The 12186-nt window shown below is 43.3% G+C and overlaps 1 protein-coding gene across 1 annotated transcript in view; it reads right to left on the bottom strand.

The window, feature by feature from the left end:
* Window positions 1-12186, bottom strand: part of DOCK2 (dedicator of cytokinesis 2) — a 322820-nt gene that overhangs the window by 267355 nt on the left and 43279 nt on the right. Inside the window, exons 15-17 of the mRNA XM_081939650.1 lie at window positions 5845-5943; window positions 3890-3962; window positions 3698-3801 (exon numbers count right to left, since the gene is read on the bottom strand). Coding sequence (XP_081795776.1) covers window positions 3698-3801; window positions 3890-3962; window positions 5845-5943 — 276 coding nt within the window. The remainder of the gene's footprint in view (window positions 1-3697; window positions 3802-3889; window positions 3963-5844; window positions 5944-12186) is intronic.

Genomic DNA, 12186 nt, shown 5'->3' with positions numbered 1-12186 from the left:
AGAAATGGACTTCATACAAATGATTTAAATAACTAAAACTATACATTTTATCCTATTCAAATTATGTAGACACAGGGGCTTTGCTGTAATGGATTTTCAATGTTTTGTTATATTGAAGTGGAAGTACTCTGAAAAAAAGTGAGAAACCGCAAGGTGATTAGCTGTTAAAGACCTAAAAACATTACAACCAGGTTAAATGAAAGACCACGAATTAAACTATTCCACTGGCATATCAATTCTGCATTTGACTCAAAGGAAGATGCCATAGAAAAGGGATTAAGCAATCATAAAATAAAATAAAGTCACACTGTGTAGATTAAGGTAAAGCAATTAATTAATCTAAGTTATCACTTTCTTTTAAAATGTCCACATTGGCCTTTAATGCCAGGATCACACTTAAAAACGGACAAGAGAATCAATAGGCAGGAAATGTAAGTAGTACAGTATTAGCATGTTCCCCCTTTTTTGATCCCTCTTTAACCATAGCTCAGAGCAATAATCCAAACTGGTCATTAAATAAAAGATATATCATTGTTGTGGGTTCTGTTTCCCCCAAGTAAGTGTCCTTCTCTTCAAGGAAACCGTGAATATGCCCATTAATAAATTATTTCCAAAGCCAAGACACTCTGCTTACATGCGTGTTTATGGGCAATAATTTGCCAATAGACTCTAGGGCTATGTGGAGCAGCAATGTTTCACTTAGTATGGTTGACTCCACTCCAGCTGCTGGAGTAAGCTACTTCAAATCAATGCCTCAGCAGGTTCTGCCTTTACACCCTCTATTAAAAGCATCAAGGCAGGGCATTTTGCTTCAAAGAAAAGCCAGTCAAAAGCAAAGAGCTGATTCAGCTCAGCCTACAAGCTTCGTGGTGACACGCAGAAACTGGACAACACTTTGCTCAAAGTGAAACACGTCTTCCTTTTTTTTTACATGGTGTGTCAAGAGTATTCAGTAGAAACTAATCAGTTGCCAAACCACTGAAGCCATAGGCATGATAGTTGTAGTTCCTCTGAGAGGATAAATGATGCAAACAACAGAAAATGGAGCTAATTGCTAGTTGTGTGTTGAGGATAGCTGGATTTTTCCCCCCAAGAATATATGTCAGCTGCGGTGTTTGCACCTGCCTTGCATATGGTTGCCTTTTACAGACAAACAAATTCAATCTCTCATACCAAGCCATTGGATGAAGTTTTGCACTCTGAATTAACTTCTCATGGAGGGAGAAATCAAACCCATCTTTAATTTAAATCCCATCTTTAGAGTTTAGACTCAACAAAACTATGATCACTTTTTTTCAAAATAAAAATAGGTTTCCTATTGCTATAATTAAGGTCTCTAATGGAATACCCTGTGCAAGATCTTTCCCCTTGAGATCCAGTTGGCCCTACAATTTTAACTTTCTGGAAGGCTGTAAAAAGGCGCCTTTTCTCCCAAATATTGAAATAGGATGAAGCAAGAGTTGAAATAGAGTGTTGTGGTTGCCTCAAAGGAATCTGAGTATGACATCAGGGTTTCTTGTTTTTGTTTTTGTTTCTTTTTGCTTTTTTGTATAATTGTTGTTTTTATACTACAATTGTGAGCCACCTGGATTTCTGGTTTTGAGTTGGGCGTCCAACAAGCATTTTAAATAAACGATGTGATTTTTATTTTTGTGGACTCTGCATATAATAGTCTATAAATAACTAAATAAATCCTGTATGCAAGCATAAGAAGATACTAGTCTGTGCAGAAATGGACAGTCTAATGCTAAAAATAAAAGATAAAGGAGATACAGAATACTATGCTACATATCAATGGTTAGAAACACGAGGTAGAAGCTGGAATGCAAAAGAATCAGGTTAGGTGGACATGGAAAAAGATAGTATGTATGAATTAGTGAATGATAGATAAGTTGACATACTAGAATATGATGGTCAGAAATTACTGTACACTAGCACCAGAGGTGGGTTCCTGCCGGTTCGCACCTCTTTGGGCGTACCGGTTCCAGAAATTTGCCATACTTTTGCATACCCATTCCACGGAGGCGTGGCCATGCCCCCATAGCGGTACGCTCCCGTGCCCTGCAACCCATTTGCAAGGTGCTTCTCAAAGAGAAGGAAGCAAAGGCGGAGATTCTTCAGAGGACCCGAGGCAAGAGCAGAATTGAAGTCCTCTCTGAAGCAGCTGGAAAAGGTATGTGTGGGTCAGAGGGAGGGTGAGAAATTCAAACTTCATCCTCCTGGTGCTGTGCGGGGATTTGGGCAAAGGCTGGAGGGAAGGACCCTGGCTCGCTTGTGGTCTCCTCCCCAAGTGTAGTTTGATTGCAAGTGGAGCCACATTACCTGGGGGAAAGTGTGTGTGCTATAGCATGGCCCTTTGCCTGGCTTCCTGCCTTCTCCTGTTGTCTTCTCAGTGCTCGCTTGTGCTCTCCCTCCCCAAATGTAGTGACTTCCTCCCCAGGCTCCCATCCATTTCTCTCTCTCTCTCTCTCTCTCTCTCTCTCTCTCTCTCTCTCCCTCCCTCTCCCTCTCTCTCTCTCTCTCTCTCTCTCTCTCTCTCTCTCTCTCTCTCTCTCTCACACACACACACACACAAATGGATAAAACTATATAAAAATCCAGCCCAGTTTCACTGATTAAAAGTTTGAAAAGGCAATGTGGCTCTACCTGCAATCAAACTACACTTGAGGAGGCAGAGCACAAGCGAGGAGACCACAGGAGGAGGCAGGAAGCCAGGCAAAGAGCCATGCTGTAGCACACAGACTTTCCCCCAGTCTCTTTCTTTCGGACTTACCCAATCCATGACATCTCCTGGTGAGTGACATCAAGTTGGCCACTCCCACCTGGTCACATGACTACCATGCCACTCCCACAAAACAGGCCACACCTACAGAATAGGTTCTAAAAAAATTGAAACCCACCACTAACTAGCACTGTTTAAAATAGTATACATGTTATTTTGTTTTTAACTTTGTTTCATGGCAAGTGGAAAGTCAGGACATATATTCAATATATTTATATGTAAACAATAAAAATATGTATATATTTTTTAAAAGTTCATATATATGCTTCCTCTGTAAGCTGTTTATGTAAGCAATGCTCTGTTAAAACAGGAAGAAATCACTAAAAAAGGAGGAAACAGACAAAAAAGGTAAATTGATCTACTGTCAGCTGCAAAGGTGAACCTTTCTCTTATACTTCCATATCAATTCTCTTTGCTAAATATATCAACCAGCTAAATATGTAGCCCACATGAGGGTCATCTTCATCTTCAGGAGACAACAGAAAATTCTCAATATCCTGGATTTCCTCAAGGTAAACCATGGTTTGTGTATTGATTTGTACAACATGCTGAGACTTAAATCCATGGTTCTTCAGCTCTCAGCATTTCTGATATTAAACATCACCTATTCTGCTGACTTAAGAGAACATTCAAATGCAGTAAGCCACTGAATTTTGGAGAAGGCTTGTAAATATTTGCATAAGAGAACATTATGGTGCTCTAAATATAAGCCAGAGAAGTCTAAAGAACTTTGGGAGTAAAAATAAGTTTATAAACTGCACATAAACAACACAACAAACCAAATTCAGACAAAAAATATTATGCCAAAACAATTTTTCTTAGAGCCCCTATGATATTTTGATAGCCTAATAGGAAGTTGCCACTGGATTCAGCAATACCAAATCAATGCAATAAGATAAAATAGTAAGAGTGTACCTTTAAAACCACCAGTTCATGAATGCCATCAAGCAGAGTTGTCCCGTCCTCCTTCATTAATTTTACATAGGCCATTGCAAAGTTCTTTTCGCCTTTGTCTTTAGCTGAATAACCAAGAATGTGGTATTAATAGTTTTTACCAACTTATTTAATTTTGCATGTTGAAACCAAGGAACAAAAGACATTACTTACACTCCAGAGATGACCGATGTCTAAACATAAAACGCAAATGAATTCTTTGCATATCCTCAATGGGTAAGGCTATCTATTTAAAGAAAGAGCATTTGAAAGAAACGGCAACTTCTGTTAAATAATAACATCAATGCAAGAAGGATGGAGGAAAATATTACACTTTTGAAACAGGACTGTCAATATTTATCCATTATTTTTCTCAGTGAAAACTCTTGGGTACAATGATTTTTCAAGATTTATATTTTATTATAAATCTTATGATTTGTTTTTAGTAAGTATAAATCACTGAATAGCCATATGACTACGGCTTGAGCATTACTGCATTTCATAATGAACTCATATCTTTGATATAACTAATGCAATCTTAAATTTATTATCACAGTTAAATGAGTTGCCATTGGAACTATGAATAGTCACTAAATGAATGATCACAAGTTGAGAATTACCTGTGTTGCATTTATAATAATATATCTCTATCTCAGATTTGCCACTGAAAATGGCCATATAACTTATGAATTTTGCTTTATTGATAAGTTCCAACACCCTGTATTACCTTATAATACAAATGTTACATTTGCTGCTCTTTTTACCAGAGGATCACTGTTGGGATGGGCTGAAAACTAGATCACACTAGATCAGGGGTGGCGAACAAGTTTGACAAAAAGAGCCAAAATTTTAAACTGTGAGAGTCAGAGAGCCACACCACGCACTCCCTTTCGGCGCTAAACCCGGAAGTACGGTCTTGCCCTGCCCCTAGCGACGCGACGACGCTTGCCTGCGCTCCACCAGCTCGGCTGGGAACGGAGACGTTTCCTCAGCGGAGCGGAGCGCCTGAAAGGGACGCAGGCTCAGCCTGCCAGGCTGCCACCACTCCACTGAAGACATTGCTGAGCAGAGAAACGTCTCCGTACCCAGCCGAGCTGGTGGAGCGCAGGCAAGCGTCGTCGCGTCGCCAGGGGTGGGGCAAGACCGTACTTCCGGGTTTAGCACCGAAAGGGAGCGCGCGATCCGGGTTTAGCGCCGAAAGGGACAAAATCCAAACTTGGCAAAGAGCCACAGTATACAAAATAATGATAAGAGGCAAAGAGCCGCATTCATTTTGGCCGGGAGCCGCATGCGGCTCGAGAGCCGCGTGTTCACCACCCCTGCACTAGATGATCCAAAAATTATTTAAAGAGAATATAAATGTTTCATTATAAACTTAACTTAAATTTCTATTACATGGGATCACTTACATATAGAAGAAATTACCAATGATTCTTATTCTGGACTCAGAAGTCCTTGAAATCACAGGAAATGAATTGGCTCTTCTTGAAGATAATTTAATATGTTCTCTAAGTGTTCTATCATTAACAGAAACAGGTTTCCAATATGCTTTCTGAATAGCTTACAGCCATCTGGAGTTATTTGCATCACATGTTCCCTACAATTTGCTTATTGCCCAATATGTATGTATGTATGTATGTATGTATGTATGTATGTATGTATGTATGTATGTATGTATATATATATATATATATATATATATATATATATATATATATATATATATATATATATATATATATATATATATACATACACATATATAAAACTACAGTAATAGCCACTAATTTATTCACCTGAAATTAGAATATACATATCAGTTCTGCATTTTATTAATTTCTTCAACTTTTTATACTTCCTTTATATTTTTTTACTTTGTACTGCCCTACTGAAATAAAGCATAGTTATCATAAACTGTATAATTATAATTATTGCTTTCATTTCCATGTAGTCAGTCGTGTAGGATTCAAGGAAGTTAACTCAATTTTTCTTTTAAAAAGTCATTTTAATGCATGCATAAACATTTTGAAGCTTAGCTCGTTCCTCAGAGGTCATCATTTAGCGAAACCAGTGATATTAATAGTTTGTCTTAAGATTTTAAATAGATAGATCTCTGCCCCTTGTCGTACCTTTAATGTCTCCATCCAACGGGGTTGTTTGACTTGATAGTAGACAACCGACTTGTATTCATTTGCAGGCTTGTCTCCAGCCCCTAAGCAAATCACATTCTGTCCAAAACACAAAAATAAAAGGAGATGCTACTGCCTAGTTCTTATGATTACATACATACAATAGCAGAGTTGGAAGGGACCTTGGAGGTCTTCTAGTCCAACCCCCTGCCTAGGCAGGAAACCCTATACCGCTTCAGACAAATGGCTTTCCAACATCTTCTTAAAGACTTCTAGCCCACAACTTCTGGAGGCAAGCTGTTCCACTGATTAATTGTTCTAACAGTCAGGAAATTTCTCCTCGGTTCTAAGTTGCTTCTTTCCTGGATTAGTTTCCACCCATTGCTTCTTGTCCTACCCTCAGGTGCCTTGGAGAATAGTTTGACTCCCTCTTCTTTGTGGCAACCCCTGAGATATTGGAACACTGCTATCATGTCTCCCCTAGTCCTTCTTTTCATTAAACTAGGCATACCCTGTTCCTGCAACCATTCTTCATATGTTTTAGTCTCCAGTCCCCTAATCATCTTTGTTGCTCTTCTCTGCACTCTTTCTAGAGTCTCCACATCTTTTCTACATCGTGGCGACCAAACCTGAATGCAGTATTCCAAGTGTGGCCTTATCAAGGCATTATAAAGTGGTATTAACACTTCACGTGATTGTATCATTTTCATCACAAATACATTTTCCCATTCATATCTTTGTGAATCCTTGAGATTAGTTTCTTATTCCAGAAAGGGAGAGATCTAAACATGTATATCTATAGCATTATTTTCCAACCATAACAACTTGGATGGGTGGACTTCAAAGTTCAGGATTCTATTGCCAGTATGGCCATTGATGAAAATCCTAGGACTTAGTCCACTGCAACCTGGAAGTTGTCAAATCTTGTCTTGAGAGTAGATAACTGAAAAGGACAAGATTAACTAAAATTATTCAGCTACTCAGAGCCCATTCCAGATGAACTTTTATAAGACCACCTAATTGTCTTTGTTCTTCTGGTTTACTTTTTATTTGTTAGCGGGTGGTTGTAACTCTGTTGTCAGTCATCTAATGGTAGATATGCTGTGTCAAGGTATAGGGGAAAGTTTTAAAAGGTGACTAATTAAAATTACTCCTCCCATTCCAGGCCATAGAATTGGGTGCTGAAGATCCCCTAAAAGCTGGCCTACTCTGATCCTTGATAGAGACATAACTAATTGTTTAAAACTGAAGCAATTCCTATGCAATATACATGCTTGCCCTTATTTGTTGGTTTTAGCAAGTACAGTACAGGTAGTCCACAAGTTACTACCACAATTGAGCCTAAAACTTCTGTTGCTAAGTAAGACATTTGTTAAGTGAGTTTTGCCCCATTTAATTACCTTTCTTGCCACAGTTGCTAATTGAATCACTGCAGTTATTAAGTTAGTAACATGGTTAAGTGAATATACTGTAGCTTCCCCACTGACTTTGCTTGTCAGAAGGTCACAAAAGGTGATCACATGACTCCAGGACAATATGACTATCATAAATATGAATGAATTGACAAACACCCAAATTTTGATCATGTGACCATGGGGATGCTGCAATAGTGAGAAAAATGGTCATAAGTCACTTTTGTCAGTGCCATTGTAACTCTGAATGGTCACAAATGAACTGTTGTAAATTGAGGGTTTCCTGTATTATACAACTATATATGTCTGTATGAGAAAAAAGTATTTCCTAAAAAAGAAAATACTAAAACACAACTATTGCAATGTGTGTGTGTGTGTGGGGGGGGATAGAAGGTAGTAAAATAAAACTGGGTATTCCCTTACTGTCATCTCAACTAAAGAATCCATACAGGTGGTAGATAGAGAGAAAGCTCCCAAAAATACACAAAGAGAGGGATGAAGTTTAACAGTGGTGTGACAAGAGCTCAAAATGAATTAGGATTCACAAAGAATATAGCAATAGTATTTAGACTTATATACCGCTTCATAATGCTTTTACAGCCCTCTCTAAGCAGGTTACAGAGTCACCATATTTCCCCAAAAATCTGGGTCCTCATTTTACCCACCTTGGAAAGATGGAAGGCTGAGTCAACCTTGAGCTGGTGAGATTTGAACTGCCAAAATGCAGCTAGCAGTCAGCTGAAGTAGCCTGCAGTACTGCACTCTAACCAATGTGCCACCTCGGAGATTAAAACAGATCCCCATTCCTTCCAAAAGGTGCTTTTGAAAAGGAAGAAAACAGAATTGATGTGCCAGATAGCCAATGAAGATGGCAAAATGCTACCAGGCAATAAACACTAGCTACAGTAGGATAACTCAGCTCCTATTTTGTCCCAGTCCTCTCTCTGATAAAAAATGCACGTGTTCCACAAGAAATATTTAATGAAGTGGCCCGTGATATGCTGATTAGCAAGCTAATTAGGTGTGAGCTGGATTGCATGAAAATTAAGTGGAGACGTTGTTGGCTTGAGAATCATCCACGGAGATTCATACTCCCTAAGAGTTTCTCACCATCCTGGAGGGAAATACAGAGTGGAGTGCCCCATGGTTCAGTGCTGCTGCCTCTTGTGCTTCAGCATTTTAATTAATGAATGAATTAATGGCAAATGAGATGACAGTGGGCGAGAGAGGTAACACCAGAAGGCATAAATAAACTGTCACAATAAGTTAGAGAAACAGACTGAAAATCACAAACTGGAATTTAACCAGGCAATTGCAGAATTCTTCAGTTAAAAGACAGGCACCAAGCACACAGCTACAAATAGTCCTCGACTTACAACAGTGCATTTGGTGACTGTTCAAAGTTACGATGGCACTGAAAAAGTGACTTGTTTCTCACACTGATGGCCATTGCAATATCCCCATGATCCCATGATCAAAATTCAGATGTTTTCGCAATTGATTAATGTTTATAATGGTTGCCGCTTTTGCAACCTTCTGCAAAATCAATGGGGAAGCCATTTTAACTTAACAACTGTATTACTAACTTAACTGCAATGATTCACTCAACAACCATTGTATGAAAGTTCGTAAAATGGGGCAAAACTCACTAAACAAATGTTTCATTTAGCAACATAAATATTGGGCTCAGTGATGGTCGTAATTCAAAAAACTACCTGTTTAAAATGGGGAACACCTGGCTAAGCAATAAAGCTTTGGAGAGGGGAATGGAAGAATGAGTTTTGAGGAGACAATGAATATGAGCCTTTGGCATAATGCAGCTGTGGTTTTAGGCTTCCTGAATAGGAGTACAGTTTCTAAAATAATCCCACTTCTGATCCACCTGTTGCCCTCTCCACCTCCTTCTATATTGGATCTTGATCTAGAAGTGTCATTTTAGGAAGGGTGGATAGCAGTGGGAACATGTTCAAAGGAGGACGATGAAGATGATTAGATGAAGATGAAGAAGAAACGGAGGCTCAGGGGTTTTTTAGTTAAATGTTTTTTAAAAATTTGTAGGGGTTCTGGGGTTGGGGGGTGAGTGGGTCAGGTCAGGAGCAATGACAGAGCTAGGTCACCAGGTGTGGTCACGAGCAGAAGGAGCGGAAGGGAGGAGGAGGGGGAGGATATCGTTCCAATACAGGGCTCTTTGATTCCAACGGTCGTAGGGAGGGGCAGATACGAAGACAGATTAAGATCTAGCAGTCGGTTGGGAGACCGTGGGTGCTGGTTACACCCGGTCGCTTGTACCAACCCCCGCGTTCTAGGTGGTCAGGAGCTGCAGACCCAGGGCCTGAGGCTGTTGCTATGCAACGCGAGGTCCGTTGTTAATAAGGCCCCCCTCATTTACGATCTAATCTTGGAGGGGGAGCCGGACCTCGCGGGAATAACGGAGACCTGGTTGGGCCACGAGGGAGGTTTACCCCTCGTGGAAATGTGCCCACCAGGTTACCGAGCATTTCACCAGCCCCGGGCCCAGGGAAGGGGCGGTGGGGTAGCAGCGATTATTCGGGAGGATTTAGAGCCGAGGGAGTCCACTGTGCCACAGACGTCCGGGTGTGAATCCCTTGTCGTGAAATGGGGCCCTGGGAGACAGTTGGGCCTGCTGATAGTATACCTGGCTCCTCGCTATACATCAGCAGCCCTGCCTGAACTCCTCGAGCTGATCGCATCGGTGGCGGTTGAGACCCCCAAACTCTTAGTGATGGGGGATTTTAACCTGCCATCGGTGGGAGAAGCATCTGAGGGGGTTCGGGAGTTCATGGCTTCCATGACAGCCATGGACCTGACTCAATTGATTCAGGGCCCGACACACGAGGGAGGTCACACCTTGGACCTTGTTTTTGTCTCTGGCCAGTGGTTGAGTGATCTGGGAGGAGGGGACTTAACCATCACTCCCCTGTCATGGTCAGATCACTCACTCCTCCGACTTGACTTCCCTGGTGCTACCCCCCACTGCGGGGAGGCGGAACCGGAAAACACTAGATGGTTCCGCCCCAGGCGCCTAATGGAACCAGAGAGGTTCCAGACGGAGCTTGGGCCACCTTCTGTAGCCCTGACCTGCCCTCGGGTAGAGGACCTGGTGGTCGCGTGGAACAATGCGACTACCGGGGCCTTGAACCAGGTGGCGCCTTTGCGGCCTCTCCGGCGGCAACGATCCACCCTGGCCCCTTGGTTTACCGAGGAGCTAAGGGTGATGAAGCGCCGCAAGAGATGCCTAGAGAGTCGTTGGAGATCCTCCCATTCCGAATTTGACCGAACACAGGTACGAGCCCACTTAAGGACGTACCTTGTGGCACTGAGAGCGGCCAAACGTCAATATTGTGCCGCTCTCATTGCATCCGCAGAAAACCGCCCTGCCGCCCTGTTTCGGGTGTCCCGCTCCCTCCTGTTTCAGAGGCCGCGGGAGGCCCCTTTACAGGGTAGGGCAGAGGAATTTGGGAAATACCTGAAGGATAAAATCGCTCAAATCCGGAAGGATTGGGTCCCTTTCAGTAGCCCAGTGGAGACGTCCATGGCGAGTCTTGAGAAATCAATCTGGGAGGAGTTTGACTTGGTTGCCATCGAGGATTTGGACAGAATGCGTGGATGACTGCGACCTACCACATGTTTACTGGACCCGTGCCCCTCCTGGCTTGTACTGGCATCCTGGGAGGTTACGTGTGACTGGCTCCTGGGCCTAGTGCACGCTTCGTTGAGTGAGGGGTCTCTTCCGGCCGCCTTGAAAGAGGCGGTGGTGAGGCCCTTGCTCAAGAAGCCTTCCCTGGACCCTTAGGAGCTGGCCAATTATCGTCCTGTCTCCAACCTTCCCTTTTTGGCGAAGGTTGTAGAGAGTGTGGTGGCTTATCAGTTTCCACGACATCTGGAGGAAAATGATTATCTAGACCCGCGCCAGTCCGGCTTTCGCCCCGGGCACAGCACGGAGACGGCCTTGGTCGCGTTGGTGGATGATCTCTGGAGGGCCAGAGATAGGGGTTGTTCCTCTATCCTGGTCCTATTAGACCTCTCGGTGGCTTTTGATACCATCGACCATGGTATCCTGTTGCACCGGCTGGAGGGGTTAGGGGTCCGGGGCACCGTTTTGCGGTGGTTCGGCTCCTACCTTTCCGGCCAGACGCAACGTGTGTTGGCAGGGGAGCAGAGGTCGACCCTAACCCCCCTTACTTGTGGGGTGCCACAGGGGTCGGTCCTCTCGCCACTCCTGTTCAACACATACATGAAGCTGCTGGGTGAGATCATCCGTGGGTTCGGGGTGGGATACCATCTGTACGCTGATGATACTCAGCTGTACATTTCCACCCCGAACCACCCCAACGAGGCCGTCGAAGTGATGTCCCGGTGTGTGGAAGCCGTACGGTCTGGATGGATGACAACTGACTCAAGCTCAACCCCTCCAAGACGGAGTGGCTGTGGGTTCCGGCCCCCCGGTTCAACCAGTTAATTCCATCCCTGGCCATCGGGGGCATACAACTTGCCCCCTTGGAGCGGGCGCGCAATTTGGGCATCCTCCTGGATGCCTGGCTGTTCATGGATGACCATGTGACAGCCGTGGCAAGGGGGGTGTTCCACCAGGTTCGCCTGGTGCGCCAATTGCACCCCCTACTGGAACGGGACGCCTTGCGCACAGTCACTCATGCACTGGTGACGTCTCGCCTGGACTACTGTAACGCTCTCTACATGGGGTTTCCCTTGAAATGCACTCGGAGACTGCAGTTGGTCCAGAATGCGGCCGAGCGGGTAATTATGGGGAGTACAAGGTACTCCCATGTGACACCTTTCCTGCGCGAGCTGCACTGGCTTCCTGTGGTCTATCAGGTGCGTTTCAAGGTCTTGATAATGATCTTTAAAGCGCTCCATGGCTCAGGACCTAGATACCTGCGGGATCGTATTC

The sequence above is a fragment of the Natrix helvetica genome (genome assembly GCF_964273705.1).
Source record: "Natrix helvetica genome assembly, chromosome: 1".
NCBI lineage: Eukaryota > Metazoa > Chordata > Lepidosauria > Squamata > Natricidae > Natrix > Natrix helvetica.
The sequence above is the reverse complement of the archived record's forward strand: the minus strand, read 5'-3'. Positions and strand labels throughout refer to the sequence as shown.